At 50.7% G+C, this 17,170-nt stretch overlaps 2 protein-coding genes across 4 annotated transcripts; both read left to right on the top strand.

Annotated features, from left to right (window-relative positions):
- Window positions 1–7,575, top strand: EIF3D (eukaryotic translation initiation factor 3 subunit D). 3 transcript variants are annotated; one of them, XM_085048877.1, is made up of 15 exons: window positions 1–130; window positions 416–549; window positions 843–888; window positions 1,242–1,378; window positions 1,474–1,559; window positions 2,054–2,126; window positions 2,266–2,381; window positions 2,585–2,717; window positions 3,291–3,438; window positions 3,690–3,820; window positions 4,269–4,354; window positions 4,557–4,686; window positions 5,160–5,302; window positions 6,107–6,387; window positions 7,419–7,575. In XM_085048877.1, the coding sequence occupies exons 2-15, from the start codon at window positions 427–429 to the stop codon at window positions 7,430–7,432; spliced, it is 1,647 nt and encodes a 548-aa protein (XP_084905003.1). In that variant the 5' UTR covers window positions 1–130; window positions 416–426; the 3' UTR covers window positions 7,433–7,575. The 3 variants fall into 3 exon arrangements, with proteins under 3 accessions (XP_084905003.1, XP_084905004.1, XP_084905005.1); XM_085048878.1 differs by having other exon boundaries at window positions 2,269–2,381; XM_085048879.1 differs by lacking the exon at window positions 7,419–7,575 and having other exon boundaries at window positions 4,557–4,747; window positions 6,107–6,221.
- Window positions 7,576–7,756: 181 nt separating this feature from the next.
- FOXRED2 (FAD dependent oxidoreductase domain containing 2) lies at window positions 7,757–16,339 on the top strand. Its single transcript, XM_085048875.1, has 9 exons — window positions 7,757–7,910; window positions 8,341–8,886; window positions 10,301–10,552; window positions 11,026–11,295; window positions 11,980–12,146; window positions 12,781–12,946; window positions 13,448–13,689; window positions 14,543–14,713; window positions 15,298–16,339. The coding sequence occupies exons 2-9, from the start codon at window positions 8,363–8,365 to the stop codon at window positions 15,561–15,563; spliced, it is 2,058 nt and encodes a 685-aa protein (XP_084905001.1). The 5' UTR covers window positions 7,757–7,910; window positions 8,341–8,362; the 3' UTR covers window positions 15,564–16,339.
- The last annotated feature ends 831 nt before the right edge of the window (window positions 16,340–17,170 follow it).

Raw genomic sequence — 17,170 nt, forward strand, 5'->3', positions numbered from 1 at the left:
CTGTCGCGCGGGGTGACGCAGGAAGGGCGCGCCGGGGCTGCGCGCGGCCCTTTCCCCGCCCGCCGCCGCCGGAGCCGCTCGGGATCCGCCGCGGGATCCGCCGCCATCGGGCCGCGCCGGGGCCAAGCAGGTGAGGGGGGCGCTGGGGCCGCTCCGCAGCCGCTCGACCGCCCCGCCGGCACCTCCCGCGCGTCCCGAGACCCCCGGCCCCGCCCCGCCGCTCCCGCCGGTTCCGGTGGGCCGCGTCCCCGCCCCGCCCGGACACACAGCGCACACCGGGACCCTGCCTTTCCTCCCGGCCTGGCTGGCGGAGGCGCCTTCCCTTCGCGGCGGTCTGTGCCGAGGCAAGGCCTCAGGCCTGTGTGCCACACCGTGCGGCAGCTGAGAGTTTGAGTTCCCTTTCTTTCCTCTCTAGAAGATTGAAAGATGGCGAAGTTTGTGACACCCGTGATCCAGGACAACCCGTCCGGCTGGGGCCCGTGTGCCGTGCCTGAGCAGTTCAAGGACATGCCCTACCAGCCCTTCAGCAAAGGAGACCGCCTGGGCAAGGTACCTGTGCCGTGTGGGGCCACGAGCTCTGCGCGCCTTTTGGGGACCCTCCCTGCACCCTGCTGCCTCTGGGGCTGGCTTTTGTCACCCTGGCTGCTCCTCTGGCAGTGCGTCCTGACAGGCTGTGAGCACCTAGCAGGGCTGGCAGGCAGGGGTGGGAGTCGAAAGGATTAGACTTTAAACACACAGCAGTGTTTGCTTCTGCTGCTGGGAGTCCTGCGTGTGCAGAGTCAGAGTTGTGGGGAGGAAATGTTGTGTTAATGCTTATTTTGACTGTTTCTGCTTGTTCTTAGGTGGCTGACTGGACAGGAGCCACGTATCAGGATAAAAGATACACAAGTACGTGCAGTGTGGTGTGGTGGCTGCTCCTGGGGTTTATTTCCTACAAAGTTTCCTTCAAAGCGTCGTTCCTGCTTTCATGTCTCACACCCATCCTGTAATTAGCTGCACACCTCAGCAGGACAGGCAGCTTACTTTAGGAAGAGAGCTCTGTGGGGCTCTCCCTGTCCTTGGGGCTCACTCTGGATTTTTGTACAGGGCTCCTAAGGGAGGCTTGAAGGGGGAGAAGACATGAATCCCAGTTTAGACATCAGGCTTAGGTGAAGGCAGTCAGAATTTGGGGAGAGAAAGGGGCAGAGCATCAGGGTTTTTTCTCAGAACCTTGGTGTGGAGATGCTTTGTTTTATTCCCAGACAAGTATTCGTCCCAGTTTGGTGGAGGGAGCCAGTATGCCTATTTCCACGAGGAGGATGAGACCAGCTTCCAGCTGGTGGACACAGCCCGGACACAGAAAACAGCCTACCAGAGGAACCGCATGAGGTTTGCACAGGTAACCTCTTCTCAGAGACTGGATCACGGTGCAGCTGTGGCAGCATGGAGTTATTTGCTACTAAAATGTCTTTTTTCTTTCTGTCATTCCTGCAGAGGAACCTTAGGAGAGACAAGGACCGTCGGAACATGCTGCAGTTCAGCATGCAGACACTGCCAAAGAGTGCCAAGCAGAAGGAGAGGTGAGGCTGCAGAGACCAGTGTACCGAGCTTGGGGTGGAACGTGGGAACGTACTGTGGATAAATTTGCAGACTTGCAGTCACAGAACCTGCTGGAGCAAACAGTCAGCAAAGAAGAATTTCAGGATATTTCAAGTCCAGTGTTCTGCTGATGTCAGTAGTACTAAAAAGCATGGATTTTAAATTACTACCTCATAATTTAGGAGAATTTTTGAATTGTATTTAGAAAGTAAAGGTGGCGTTCTAAACAGAGAACATCCTTTCTGAAAACTGCATTTCAGTCTTCAGGTAAAACTATATTAAGAGGTGCTCAGAGCAAAGAACAGGATTTTTAAGACCTCAGGCATCTTGATCAACAGATGGCTCAGCAAATGTTTCAGCAGCTCAGTGCTTGAAAGCACTGCTCCTCTGGTGGTAGTTTGGAAGTGGAGGAATGGTTGTGGCATATAGAAATCAAGAACTTCTCTTCATGCCTTTCTCACATTTGTCATTTTAGAGATCGTTTGCGCCTACAAAAGAAGTTTCAGAAGCAGTTTGGAGTGAGGCAGAAATGGGACCAGAAATCACAGGTAGACAAACTGACAAACACTGTGCCCTCTGTGGTGGTTTGGTTTCACTAGCTGCACTCCCAGGGCAGCTCCTCTTGCTCAAATCCTGATGTGCTCTGTTTCCATTTCTCTCTCTACCTGTCCCGCTCTGGCCGCACAGCAGAAACCTCGTGACTCCTCTGTTGAGGTTCGCAGCGACTGGGAGGTGAAGGAGGAGATGGATTTCCCTCGGCTGATGAAGATGCGTTACCTGGAGGTGTCAGAGCCACAGGACATGTGAGTTCCTGAAACAGCCCTTTGCTTGCTTCCTGAAGCTTTTTGGAAAGCAGGAGCTCCAGGGTCTCCTGGTTGGGTCCTGATATTCTGATTGAGGTACCCAAAGCAGGGGGAGATAATGGAACACCCACCAGTCCTGTATGGCTGCCATAGGTGGTGGTATCTATAGGAGGGGTATCAAGATGGTCCTCTTACCTTTGCAGAGAGTGCTGTGGAGCCCTAGAGTACTATGACAAAGCCTTTGACCGCATCACAACAAGGAACGAGAAGCTCCTGAGAAGCATTAAGCGCATCTTCCATACCGTCACCACTACGGACGACCCAGTTATCCGAAAGGTATTTGCCAGTTTGTAAAACCCAGGAGTGTTCATCAGTGGGTGCTGTTGTTGGAGACCGGCTGTCGCTGTCAACCAAAGGGCAAAAACAGGAAGCATTAGCTGGTGTCAGTATTTTTCTTAGGTCAAAGGCAGAGCTGGATTAATGCAGATTTAAGAACACTGGCCAAGGAAAAGCTGTAATTCTGGAAGGGCAGGCAGACCAGTACTTGAGCTATGTTGGGAAGGAAACTGAATGTCAGAGACCTGATCCTTCGGGCTTTGCTTTTGGAGGTGAAGAAGACTTGGGAGATTTCTCTTTTGTAACCTGATTGTCAAAAAATGCATGGTTTCTTATTGCCAGAATCAACATTTCATAGTTATTTCTTGCGTCCCCCTTGGGTGGGTGAGGGTGGGTCAGGATTGCTGAGTAGTACCTTACACTGTCTGGTTGTTGTGGTGCTTGCCAGTTCAGCTTTCTCAGTCAGAACAAGAGAAGTCAGTGATCTGCTTTGCTAACACTTCTCATCCTGCCTAGGGAAGGGGTATCTGTTCTTACTGCTGAAACAGTTTTCTTCTCCTCCTGTATCCATAGCTGGCCAAGACACAAGGGAATGTGTTTGCCACGGATGCCATCCTGGCCACGCTGATGAGCTGCACTCGCTCTGTCTATTCCTGGGACATCATTGTCCAGAGAGTTGGATCCAAGCTTTTCTTTGACAAGAGGGACAACTCAGATTTTGGTGAGGAAAAGTTCTGAAAGAAACCTCTGTTGCAGTAGCTAAAGGGTCTAATTTTGTTTATGCTTACTTGATTTTATTCTGGGTCTCAGTGTCACACTGAGCCCTCTGAACAAGGTGATAACTGCAGTATATGTGATAGTTGTGTGGGGAACTTCAGTATTGATCTGCTCTGGTGTGGGGTGAGAGACTCACTAAAAGCTGCCATAGTTGCTCCCCCAAGTATAACCATTTGTGTCTGGTTTTCTTCCCAGACCTCCTGACAGTGAGTGAAACAGCCAATGAACCGCCACAGGAAGAGGGCAACTCCTTTAATTCTCCACGCAACCTAGCCATGGAAGCTACCTACATCAATCATAACTTCTCCCAGCAGTGTCTGAGGATGGTAAGGTGGAGCAGTGCTGAGTAGTGGGGTCTGTGTTTCAGTGAGTCTCAAGAAGAGACTTCATTAAGGCTGCTGTAATACAGCACAGAAGCATTTTAGTTGACAGTTGTGTTACACCAGTGGTCTTTCGGGTTTGAAAGAGGTGGGATTGCTTCTGGTGAACTTTGTGACTTTGTTGTGGAAAGGTTTTCACCTGTATTTCATGGAGAAGTCATCCTACTCCCACTGATGATGCAGACAGGCTTCTCAGTACACTTAATGAAGCCTAAGTGCCAGTACAGGTACTGCTTGTAGTGCTGTGACTAATGTGGGCACATGGCTTTCATCAGCTGTCTTAATGTTTTGGTGTTTCTATACATAAGGGAAATCAGCTACTGTTGCTGTCAAAGAATATTTTTCCAATAGAGGAGAACTGTCTCCTAACATGCTCTGCTGTTTTCATCTGCAGGGAAAGGAGAAATACAAGTTTCCCAACCCAAACCCCTTTGTGGAGGATGACATGGATAAAAACGAAGTAGCCTCTGTTGCGTACAGGTAAGATCATATCTCTGATGGGCAGGTTTGTCAAGGGGGCAGGACAGGTTAGGAGTGTTATTGATAGAAACTTTTACTTTGAGAGGGATTCATGGATGACCCACAGTGAAAAAATAGAGAAGGAAATGATTTTGCTGAGTGCATACATGGATCTGGAAGAGAGCAGAGGTCGGAAATAACCAATTGGATTGTTCATTGGCAGATACCGAAGGTGGAAGCTGGGAGATGATATAGATCTCATTGTCCGCTGTGAACATGATGGAGTGATGACAGGAGCTAATGGAGAAGTGTCATTCATCAACATCAAAACACTGAACGAGTGGGATTCGAGGGTGAGGAAGAATGGGATCCCCAAGCTAGCTCTAACTGCTTCACTGCTGCCTGACATGCCAGGTACAGCAGGGAAGATGAGAAAAACATCTGGCGGTGTCCCCTGGGTGTTGCGTTGCACTAAGGAGTATAACTTTGGTGGACAAGCAGTGCTTATGGGATTCTCCCCCAAATGTGAGGTAGCTGGCTTGAACCCTCTTGTGCCTGGGTGTTCAGCACAGTAGCCAGTCTGTTCCTATGGTTCTCTTTAGAATTCTTCCCTCACAAACTACCCTTTCTAACATCATGGGCAATTGCAACTGCTTGCATTTCTCCCTTCCCCTGCACAAGCTTTCCCTGTAGGCTGCAGTTCACATTCCCTCACATCGTACCGTAAAGGTAGACAGAAGCAGCTTCCCTGTGTGATGACAAGATGGTTGAAGAGGTGGCTGCTGCTGGCTTGTCAGGCTGACCCTGGTTCTGCTTCTTCTCTCAGTATTGCAACGGAGTAGACTGGCGCCAGAAGCTGGACTCTCAGAGAGGGGCTGTCATTGCCACGGAGCTGAAAAACAACAGCTACAAATTGGCTCGCTGGACATGCTGTGCTCTGCTGGCTGGATCAGAGTATCTTAAACTGGGGTAAGGCAGGGGTTCACACCAAACATCTTCCGAGTGCTCTCTCCATGATTAAACTTGGTGTATGTCTGAGTGAAGTACTTACAGAATGAGTAATCCTGAAATCACCCTGTGTCTGAGTGGCCAAGGAAAGAAAGCTTGTAGTGAGTGCACCAGCCTTGGTTTAAGCTGCTTCCCCTCAGCATCTGGCTGTGACTGGCCCCACACACCTGAGGGGCAGGTGGCCTCTTGTGGGCTCTCAGCCTGTTTGCCAAGGTTGCCAACAAGTGAAATAAACTATGTGACTGTGGTGCCTGTCAGGAATCTGATTGAGATCCTCACTGCCCTGTTACTGAGAAATTCAGTGGTGGAGGGAACCCAGCATATAGCCACAGCATTTTTGGAGCTATCATCTTAAAATCATTTCAGTCTGTACTGGAGGTAATGAACAAGAGGCTTTTGCTAACTCGGTTCTAGTGGTTCTGCAACCCTCAATTCCATCCTCAGACACGGGACTGATGCTTTTGCATCTTTCTAATTCCAAACTCCCAGCTAATCATGCTGTTGCTTAATTTTATCTGTAAGGCTAATTCTTCTTTATCTTTTGTACCACTCCATCCGATTTGGGGATTTCCAGGTGCATTACTGATTGACAGTTTGTAGCCAGGAGATCCTCTTAGCTTTCAGTGTTGGAGTATTAGGATTTTTCAGCCCAGAAAACAAAAATAAGATGATCGCACTGCTTTTCTTGGTCGTGTTCTTCTGCTTAATCTTTGGCCTTAATCTCCTGGTGTGGGGTATCATCATGGTTACTTCTTGCTCCCCTAGGTACGTATCCCGTTACCATGTCAAGGACTCTTCCCGCCACGTGATCCTGGGCACTCAGCAGTTCAAGCCAAATGAGTTTGCCAGCCAGATTAATCTGAGCATAGAGAATGCCTGGGGCATCCTGCGGTGTGTCATTGACATCTGCATGAAGCTGGATGAGGGGAAGTACCTCATCCTCAAGGACCCCAACAAGCAGGTGATCCGCATCTACAGTTTGCCTGATGGCACCTTCAGCTCTGATGAAGATGAGGAGGATGAGGAGGAAGAAGAGGAAGAGGAAGGTTTGTAGTATATGTGGTGCTTTGTGATTTTAAGTGATGTGCTGGCCTGGACGAAAGGGAGTGATGTATGATAAAGATCAGAGCCAAAGGGTCAGTTCTGACCAGTGCAGTAGCAGGAGAGAAACAAGGCTAGAGAATGTGTAGTCCCAAGGATGGGACTCAGTTGAAAAGGTGGGGGTGACATTGGGAGTACTCGGCTGGACGAAAAAAGAGTGGAGTTGGAAATGCAGATGTTGTGCCTCTGTACAAATACTTGATGAGGACTGATTTTAGCAATGGCAGGGTGAAGGTCCCAGATCCAGAGCACTGACTGGGAAAACGAAGCCTGCCAAGGGAGCCCTTCATCCAGTGGCCCCAAGGTCTGCAGGAGTGGGTGGTTGCTAATTTCTGTTGGTTCTGGGATATTTTTTACTGCAGTTTTGGAAATCGCAGTGAGTATAGGGGGGCACATTTAAAATGCATGGTGACAGAACACAATTGAGAGTGAAGGCTTTTCTGAAGTGACTCCTGAAGCTGAGCAATTGCTGGCTGGTCAGGATGGGAGTTTTGGAGGATCAGTGGTGCCTGGTGGACAACTGCTGCTTTTGCTTTGCTGCCTAAAACCATCTGTGATCCCTGACGTGAGATCTGCATCTGCTCTGTTGACAGTGGGAAACCATTTATCCTCCAGCTCTCGCTTCTGTGATAGGAAAAATATCTCCCAGCTTATTTTTAGGCTGTAAACTTAGCCTGGCTGCTCCGGATTTTATTATGGAAATGTGAGTTAGGTTGCTGCGTAATTTGCTCAGGAATGTAAATTGTGTAATTCCAAATGACGTGTGTGTAGCCTTGACTGATGGGCAGGTTTGTTGGGAAGCTGGGGGAAGGCGAGGAGACAGTCGGAGGTGGGATAAATCTCCCTGAGGTGGCAGCCTTGTTTTTTCGTGTTTCTTGTGGCATTTCCTTGACAACAGAGAGAGCTTAATTTGGGGTTTTGGTGGTTTTCTTTCCCCAGCTCCATTCACCTCATTTGTGTTTCTCTTCTTTTTCAGAGGAAGAGAGCTGAACCCTCCGAGTAGCACCAAGGGGCGACAGTGCCTGGGCAGCCCCGGTCCCTGGGGGTGGGCTGTGGCTGCATGCTCACCCCGGCTGTGCTGCACAGCGATCATAAGCGGGGGGAGAGCGGAATAAAGTTGATTTTGCAGAGTGCCGGCGCTGTTTGTGTGTGTGTGTGTGAGCGTGGCTCGGGTGTCCCCGCGGTCAGCGCTCCCGTGCCGCGCCTGTCCCTTTAAGCGCCGCCCGCCCCCGGACACGTGGTGCGCGCGCCGCCATGGTGCCGGCGGCGGGAAGCGGCGGTGGCGGCGTCACGTGACGCGGGGAGCGCGCCGCCCCCCTCGCTCGCCCCCGCAGCGGGCGGGAGGCAGAGCCGTGCCAGTCCGCTCCGCCCCGCCCGGGCGGCGCGGGAGGAAGCGGGGAGCGGAGCGGGAAGAGGCCGGAGCGGGAGGAGCGGCGCGGCGCGGCGCGGCGGGAGCTCCATGGTGCAGGTGCGGCCCCGGGCGGGACGGGTCCGGGCGGCTCCGCGCGTCACGTGCGCCGCGCCTCGTGTGGCGGGGGCAGCGGGCCGGGACCGCATTGGCGGGGGAGCGAGGGCAGCGCGGGACACCCCTCCTCCCATTGGCTGGGGGGCTCGCGCCGCCCGTCCCCATTGGCTGGGGGGGCGCAGAAGCGCTCGCGACAAGCAGTCCACAGGTGCTGCCCCACCTTCCCACCTGTGTGTGTGGGCGGGGGGCGCTGTGCGCCTATTGGCTGGACGGCCCGGGAGCCCTGCCGCTATTGGCTGGCAGGGAGCAGGGCCCCGCCCCAACACCTTACCTGTGTGGCGGCAGCATGGCGGCCAGAGCTGGTGGGGCTGCGGGACTCCTGTGGGGACGCTGCGGGGCCTGCGGTGACGCCTCCCGCTCTTCTTCCCCGCAGGGCCGGCCGTGCCAGCCCCGCCATGGCCCCGGCGGTCTGCGGGACGCTCCTGGGGCTGGCGCTGTGCGCCGGCAGCCTGTGCGCGGTGAGCGGTGCCGCGTTCCTTTACCACGACTACTGCGTGATCGGGGCCGGCCCCGCGGGCTTGCAGGCGGCCTACTTCCTCCAGCGAGCCGGCCGCGACTATGTCGTCTTCGAGCGGAGCCACGCTCCCGGCAGCTTCTTCGCGCTCTACCCTCGCCACCGCAAACTCATCAGCATCAACAAGCAGTACACGGGCAAGTCCAACAGCGAGTTCAACCTCCGCCACGACTGGAATTCGCTGCTCAGCCACGACCGGCGGCTGCTTTTCCGGCGCTACTCTCGCGACTTCTTCCCCAACGCTGACACGATGGTGAGGTACCTGGAGGACTTTGCTTCCCTGCTGAAGCTGCGGGTTCAGTACAACACGGCCATCGTCCATGTGACGTTGGAGAAGAATGAGCAGGCCTGGAATGGTCACTACTTTCTCCTGACCGACCAGGACAGGAAGAACTACAAGTGCAGGTAATGGGCAAAGCTGGGGCTTGACATGCAGCTCAGAGCTTTGCCCTGTTGAGGCATGAATATCTCCAGGGATGGAGATTTCACAGCTTCTTGGAGCCTTAATCTCCATCAGAGGGAGAAAACATTATGTGGGGATTGGCAGGTGGATGGGTGGAATAACTGCTTCTGGGAAGGCATTGCCTTTCACAAGCAACATTTTGCTTTGGGCAGCTGAGGAGGTTGGCAGGGCAGACACAAATTGGCTGTAATGGCTATCACTGCAGGGTCCATCCTTCACAGGTGTGCTTGAAATCACTTCTGTTTTATCAGCAGGTAATTGGTCTGTGAAAAAAGTAACTCATTGTACTCACAGGCAACACTGCCTTTATTACAAACTGAATTGAGTCAGTGAAGTGACATCTTGCTCCCATTTTCCCACATGTGCTCAGGGGTCTGTCCCAGACAAGTGCAGCCCTTGGCTGGCAGAGCTGGAGCACGGGGGGGAAGCAGAGGAAAGGGGGGCTGTGGAGGGGATAACTGTGAGAAATAACCCTCAAGGCTGTCGCTGAATCCCCCTTCCACTCATCCTATTTATGTTTGTGTATCCCGTACCGCCACTGAGCGACGTTCCTAAAAAGCTAGAAGTGACTCGTGTGAACATACGGAGTGTATTTCTCACCTCTCCTGAGAACCTCAGCTCTACGGCAGCAGGTCGTGCTGGCTGTCACTTGCCAGTGTGCTGCTGGCAGGCTGCGAGGGGACAGAAGGCAATCCCGGACACCCACGTACCATGGGCGGGTTGCTCTCGGGATGCTGTGTAAGCAAGGCTGGGACAGCAGGCAGTGCTGCTTGCCTCAGCCGCCTGGCGTTTCTATCAGAGTCACTAAAACTTCCTCAAGAATCAAGTAGAAGCTCTTATGGAGTGATATAAAAAGATCACTGTGCTTATTTTTGGTGTTAACAATTAGTGCTGTTGCTAACGTGTTTTTATGATTGGGAGTTACATTTCAAAATATCAAAACTATTTCCTGTCTTGAAAATTACTTCTGCTCCGCTCAAATTTTAAATCAAAGTTATTTTTGTGCAACAGATAATCAACCTGTGAAACTACAGTATTACATACATTGTCAATGAGTTCATTTGAGTGGAAATTGCATTCATAAACATGGAAGGGGGATGCATATGTACAGCACCCACACTGACTATTGCTATATATAACAATACATATAGTTGTCCTGAGGCTAGGGAAGAGAGGAGCAGACATTAGGTGAAGCTGGGTAGGTTTATTTTAAAACCATGACCTGTGTAGCTGCTCCAGTGTCACTGTGGGGGTCACATTGCAGCCACCTTCCACAGCAGGAGGAGTAAGGAATGAGGAGATGGAGCCCCATTCCTGAAATTCCTGCATTCCCAAGTGCTGTCCCTGTTTTTGCAGCTCTTTGTTGGTTGCCGCTGGGATGTGGGTCCCCAATGTGGTAAACTTTCCTGGCTCAGAGTATGTGGAGGGCTATGAGACTGTGTCCATCAACCCGGAGGACTTCACTGGCCAAACTGTGTTGATCCTGGGACGAGGGAACTCGGCCTTTGAGACGGCAGAGAACATCCTGGGTGTCACCAATTTCATCCACATGGTGAGCAGGTCCCGTGTGCGCCTCTCGTGGGCCACCCACTACGTCGGGGATCTGAGGTAAGAAACCACTCTGTTCCTCTGTGTAACGCAGCTGGAATACAAACAGGGAGAATCACTTCTTTCCCAGGCCACAGGCTGGACTGGTGCTGTGGTCCTAGGGGTCACAGGAGAAACATGGCCTTCTATAGGTCATTGGTTTAAAGCAATCCAGGTTGCAGTTGCTGAACTCATGGACTTGATGAGAGATTTTTGGGATCTGTGTGAAATGAAACATGTCAGCTTGGAAACTGTAATCTTTAAAAGGTAGTGGCTTCCAAGTTATTCCCTTGCTTCCAGTCACAGATGAAAGCCAGGAGGTTGGCTACATCCTGCAAGGACAGTGAGGCTGTGTTACCTGTGCTGTTCCTGTGAGCCCTGAGGCTCTGGGGATGAGTTTTCCACTGAAAAGAAGTTGGAATGCCTGATAAATTATCCTATTTTCACCAGCTAAGACAGAACCCCCCTTCCTCACATTCTCATACCTTCCACAGAGCAATTAACAATGGCCTGCTGGACACCTACCAGCTGAAATCTCTGGATGGGCTTCTGGAGGGTGACCTGGAAGATCTGGCTATAGTTAAGGACAAAAAAGGAAAGCTGCACATCACGCTCGGGTTCTACTTGGAGAACAGGAACATCAGCGCAGGTATCGACTCCATCACCCTCCCGCAGGACGAGCTGGACAATTTTGCCACCCGTGCACCTTACGACCGTGTCATCCGCTGCCTGGGCTGGAAGTTTGACTTTTCCATCTATAACAGGTGAGGGAGAACCAGGATCTCCATGGAAGAAGGTATTTAGACTGAAGGGCCTGAGTTGGAAGGAAAGGGAAGGGCAAGTCCTCTCCTGGCAGTGTTGTTTGGAGCTCAGTGTGCTCTCTGAGCTGCTTGGTGCTGCACAGTTCTTAATTTATCCTGCAGGTAAGGCTGTCTCAGTGGGAATGTGGGTCACTGCCCTCTGACCAACAGTCTCTAAGTCTGAGCAGATGGCAGTGTTCAGACCTGAGTGACACAGAAAAGCTTGTACTTTTAGAACTTAACATCCTGACCTGCCAGATCCCATGGAGAACGCTAGCAACATTTGGTTTGAAATGAGGATGATAAAGGTGCAGATCGATACAAAAATGTTTTGTCTGGGAAAAAAAAATCCCTGAGGATGCAACCTTCACTCCACCTTGGTGCTTCCTGCAGTTGAAAACGATACTGCTAACTTCACTGTCTTCCAAAATTCACTGCTCAGCGGAGAATTAGATCTTGTCCAGGGCTATCTTGGGATGAACACCCTTATCTTCTGAAGATCCTCATTTTAGTAGTAAATGCCACTGAAGGCAGCAGGGGTATGAAACAGAGTCTTGCAGTGGCTGCAATATAATGTGTATCAGAAACCCTTTCTATTTTTCTACTTCTGTCCTTCCTGATAGCCTGCTCTTCTCTTTTGCACATCAGATCCCTGAGAATAATGCCAGGAAAAGGGAATATCAAGAAGTATCCTCAGATCAAACCCAGCTATGAGTCCAGAGGCACTCGGGGGCTCTTCATCCTTGGCACTGCTAGCCATTCAGTTGACTTCAGGAAATCTGCTGGGGGCTTCATCCATGGATTCCGGTATACCAGTAAGTACTGGGGTGTACAGAAAGGGCAGAGGTGGAAATTGTTCCTCCCTTCAAAGGAACAATCCATAGCTTACTGCTAGAAAGAGATTGCCCTCAGTCTTGTTCTGGCAATAAGAAGGACAAAACAGTCAAGCTGCAGCTGCATCATCTGAAGTGGAGGAGAAGTGACTTGGGGTCATATCTCAAATTTTGTGTTGTCTGTCTTTGTTTAGTCTTGTGTGTCTCTTGTCTGCTGTCTGTTATTTATGTAACACAATAGATTTCTTCCTGCCAGATGCTCTGCCTCGTGACAGGCTGTGGGTGAGAGGTCTGTGCTGTAGAGTTAAAACTCAGCAGCTGTGGGCAGTAGAGAGAATTTCCTTCTTCATGTGTGTGTGCCCATCCTTATCATTAAAGGACTGCTGAGAAGTAATGAAATATCCCTGAGGACCCCCCACCCCCTCCCCCACTAGTTAGCATCACATCAGCTTTCCAAGGGCATCTCCACTGCAGTTACCAGTGATTGGGGTGGGAGATCTGAGCACAGAGGAGCTGTAAAGGTTGTTTGAGTCCTGTGCTGCAGCAGAGATTGGATTTCTTAAAGCATCAGCTTGGGTTGTTAAATAAGCTGTCTTTGTTTCTCTCCGTGTCTTAGCTCGGGCAGTCCATCGCCTATTGGAAAACCGTCACCATGGTGTCCCCTGGCCATCCACAGTCTACCCTATCACACAGCTGACCAATTCCATCATCAAGAGGGTGAACGAGGCCTCAGGCCTCTACCAGATGTTCAGTGTCCTGGCTGACATCATACTGCTGAGAGAGTGAGTGAGTGAGTAATTATTCCCAGCACTGCACTCCATAATTTCATTTATTTTTCTTTCCCATTGCTTCCCATGGTGCCACCACACAAATTGCACTGTTGCTGCCTAAGGACCTTACCACCACATAGGCAGCTACACCAAACCTGTACCATGGCTGCAACCCAGTTCTGCAAACTATTTCTCCCTCTTAAAGGGCTGAAATGGTCCAGACCTTCCCTCCAGGCTCAGAAGTGTAGTACACTTTTACTCGTCCCAGGGAAAAACTTTGCTTGAGCAGTGCTAGTGTAGAGAGAATCCCATAATCCAGGAAAATAATGGTGTCTTGGAACAGTGTCTGCAGCCTTTAGAAGCTCTGTAGCAAGTCCAGCCCAGATCTGTAATGACCAAACAAAATTGTTATCTGATGACTTTTTGGATTTAGCCTCAACCAACCGAGGATGGTTTTTCTCCCAGCTGACTTTCTCTGGTGGAAAATTCTGATGGTGTGGTTGCAATTCACAGAAATGCCACAGCATTTGAATACCTGGAAGAATACCCTGTTGGAATCCTGGCTGAGCTGGAAATGCAGACAGGAAGAAAGGCTCACAATGGGCTCTTTGTCATCATCATGGAGTATGGAAGGAATTTCTCTGGGGCTGACAAGGATGTCTTCTACTACAACCGTGCTGTGGGAGAGGCACAGCATGCCTGGCAGTCCAACTTTTTACACCCTGTTATTTACTATTACAAACGCCTCCCAACAGGTAAGCTTTCCTGCTAATTGTCTGACACAACCAAAACAAAGAGGGATAAAGATAAATCAGAGCCAAAGTGGGGGTGGTGCCTGAAAGCACTATTCCCCCTTCTGCACTTCCTTCATGTCCATCCTCTGAGACACCCCCACCCCTTTATGAGTTGAAAAGGAAACTGGGAGTTGGCAAAAATGTTCCATCGATATGGGGATGGGGCCTTGTACCAGAGACCTCACATCTGAAAATTGGAACAAACAGGTGTGCTGGAAATTTCCCCATTCCCAAAAAGAGGAACAATTATTCCCTTTGGCTGGCACCCTGTGTATATTTTGCAGAGCCTGACAGATGAGGCTGGGCTGTTGCTGTTTGGCCATGTTGCTGCCAAGAGAAAGCTGCTCTCTGTGGCAGGCCCAGGTCTGAGAGGTCACCCAGCCATAGAGGCAGCCAAAGGCAAGGGTTTGAAGAGGATTGTTCCATCCAGCAAGCAAACACACTCAGAGTAGGTTTCCTTGGGAAATGAGTGTGTTGAAAATCTTTATCTCCAGAAACCTGGGGTCGGGGTCCAGCTTGCCTTGCACAGAAATAAGCATGATGGGTAGCAGCATTAAACACAGCTTAGCCCATCTGGCGGTCCCTGCCCAGGGGGAACAGGAGTGAAATGACAGGAATGCTGCGGGCAGGGACAGAGGGCAGCTGTGCAGTGGCAGGGCTGTTGAGGACAGAGCTAGCAGGGGGGATTGCAAATGAAAGTAATGGATTAAAAGGTCAGGCCAAAAGCGGAAACAGCTGTCACAGCTGCTTTTCACTCCCCAAGCTCTTAATGCCATTTTGCTTCTAAGAGACTCCCTTAATGTCCTCTTGGCAGAGCGTGAGATGAGACTTCGTCCCCCAGACTGGCCTCTCCCCAGGCCAGATGCCATCCATCACATTGTGGAGGACTTTCTGACAGACTGGACAGCCCCGAATGCTCACATCCTGCCACTGAGGCGCTTCTTGGAGAACTGCCTCGGCACCGACCTGCGAAATTTCTTTGCAGGTAATTTAAGCATAGTGTTGAGGTGGCAGGAAGAGGAGGAGGAATGTGAGGAGCAAGTGACAGGAGTGATCTCCTCTGCAAATAGCTGAGATCTCCCCGTGGTGAGCTGCTTGTCTCACTGTCAGTCACACCTCCTCAATGCACTCCCCAGATGGTACAAAGTGCCGTTCTGTGTGTGTGTGTGTTCCCAAAGAGTCCTTGCTCTTGTTCACCATTAGAAAAAGACTGGCTCAGGCATGCCAGGATTTAGGGAAAGGCATATAAGGTTGGGTTCAAACCTTTTTGTAGCACACAGAGGGAAGCCATCTTGTGGCACAAAGAGGATGCCAGATGGATGCAAGCTCAAATCCGGCTCCTTTTTCTCTCAGAGTGCAGACTGGGAACCCCTCTCTGCATCTCCTGAGCTCTGCAGAATTAAGTGAATTACTGTGCTGCCACCTGGGGCAGGGTACTGGGTGGGAAACACTAGTCATCTTCCCTCATGCTCTCTGCCTTTTGTTTTGAATGAGTCCCTGATAGTTTATAGGAATATTTCCCTGCAGGGTATCTCTACTGACTCTAATATTTGATCCTTTCCCCTGCAGAGTCCTGTTTCCTGTTTGCCTTCACCCATCAGAAGCTGCCTCCCTTCTGCCAGCAGGGGTACATGAGAATGCAGGGACTCGTGGGGAGTCAGGAGCTCTGGCAGCACGCAGTACAGGCTGGGCTGCTCCAGAACTACACTGACACAGACTTTTCGGGTGACAGACCCCCTGACAGCCACGTCGGGTCACAGGAGCAGCTGGTGAGAGATCATGCCATACCAGTTCGTCCACTGCAGCATCTTGTTAATGCCAAGGATGAGCTTTAACCTTTCTTGCTCCACACTGAAACCCATAGGTGCTCTTGTGACAGTACTGTAACAGAGATCCACAGCAGGATACTGCCCTTTCCAGTGTCCCTTTTCCATCCCCATGCCTTCCACTGATCGTGAGTTGCCAAAGACCTGCTCAGATCTTGCTGTTACAAAGAGGGTCAACATGCTCTGAAGGATTGAGTGAGGGACCAAAATCCTGCTGAGGTTCCCATGTTGTCCTTGCAGAGTTCAGAGTTGCCTGAAGATGGTGTTTGTGTTTATCTCACTGACCAATATCTGCAGCGACATACAGAGGTCACAGGAGTGAGTGCAGGAATGCCTGGGAAACTTAAGATGTCATGTTGCCCTTCAGAGGTGACCCTGTGGCAGCCCAGTGCTGGCTCTCTGGTCCCTGGATGCTGTCTGCTGTGTATACTTGAAGATTTTGTTTCTGCATTGAATCCTGAAGTGGTACTCCAGGCAAACTTCCTGGTATTTTTCCTGCATTTGAGTTAGGGCAATTGTGTAGCTTGAGTGGGGAAAGGGTGATTTTTAAAATTTTTTTTTGTTACCGTGTAGGTCAGATAATTTATCATTTCCCAGAGAACACTACAAGGGACTCTTTACTCCACAACGGATGAGTAGCTTGCCTGGAATGCCTGGGACACAGAGACTTGCACTGAGTTTGGCTCTGCTGTCCAGTGCAGCCTAGGCCCTGTCTTTTATAAAGCATGACCAATATTTCTCCTATTTGCACTATGTCCCATCAAGAAAGTTTGATGTTGTTAAAATGCTCCTTCTCTGTTTTATTCTCCTCCAATCACCTTGAGATCCTAGAGGGACTGACAGGGAAGGTGTCCTGCACTTCACTGCTTCCCCTGTTGGCCATGTAAGCCTGTCACCTCCCTGTGACATGGCTCCTGCCATGGCCCTGGAGTTGCCAAATGAGAGCAGTTTTGAGCTTGACCTCGTGGAGTCCCTGTGCTTTCTAGGAAATGGAGGAGGGTTGTCAGGGAAGAGGCTTTTTTCTCCACATTGTCCAACCCTTTAGCATTTTGAAAAATACACACTTTTGCTTCTAGACTGAGGGGGGGGGATGTTATACTTTGCATGTACCTAAAGCTCTCCCAATCTTTCATCAAATTCAGCTGCTATTTCAGTAAAATCCCAGTTCCTTGGAGAGGCTGGGGAGCAGAAGAGGTGAAGGAAGTGATGAAGGAGTTCTTGCTCTCTTTGAGAATGCTGGGCTATTCAAGCAATGGTGCTGCTGAAAGATCGTGCCTGTTCACATGCAGCTGGAGAGGGAAAGAATCACCTCAGTTGGCATCAATCAGCATCTTTCTGTGGGCTTTACATCCCATTTCCCAGCTCCAAGGCCAGACCAGGAATGGCTCTCTTGGCCTGTAGTATTCTGGGTGGTGCTACTGTTTACATCCTTGGCACCATGGGCTTTTTATTTTGGGATTGTCCAGGGGAAGGAAAGGGCCTTTGGCTGAACTGGACTGACTAATCAGCCTTTTATTTGTTCCCTCTATGCGCTGACATAGAGTGCATCCCTCTTGTACCTACAGATGTGCACATTCTCCAGATGTTTCCTCTTCCATCCTCAAATCCCCCCTGAG

The sequence above is a fragment of the Lichenostomus cassidix genome, chromosome 1Aa (genome assembly GCF_008360975.1).
Source record: "Lichenostomus cassidix isolate B80296 chromosome 1Aa, HeHo_3.0, whole genome shotgun sequence".
Lineage (NCBI taxonomy): Eukaryota > Metazoa > Chordata > Aves > Passeriformes > Meliphagidae > Lichenostomus > Lichenostomus cassidix.

Coding starts and splice junctions, on each gene's coding strand:
- EIF3D (XM_085048877.1), top strand. CDS start 427: ATGGCGAAGTTTGTGACACCCGTGATCCAGGACAACCCGTCCGGCTGG. Junction 1,560..2,053: donor AGTGCCAAGCAGAAGGAGAG/GTGAGGCTGCAG, acceptor TTGTCATTTTAG/AGATCGTTTGCGCCTACAAA. Junction 2,127..2,265: donor AATGGGACCAGAAATCACAG/GTAGACAAACTG, acceptor CTGGCCGCACAG/CAGAAACCTCGTGACTCCTC.
- FOXRED2 (XM_085048875.1), top strand. CDS start 8,363: ATGGCCCCGGCGGTCTGCGGGACGCTCCTGGGGCTGGCGCTGTGCGCC. Junction 8,887..10,300: donor AGGAAGAACTACAAGTGCAG/GTAATGGGCAAA, acceptor CTGTTTTTGCAG/CTCTTTGTTGGTTGCCGCTG. Junction 13,690..14,542: donor TTACAAACGCCTCCCAACAG/GTAAGCTTTCCT, acceptor TCCTCTTGGCAG/AGCGTGAGATGAGACTTCGT.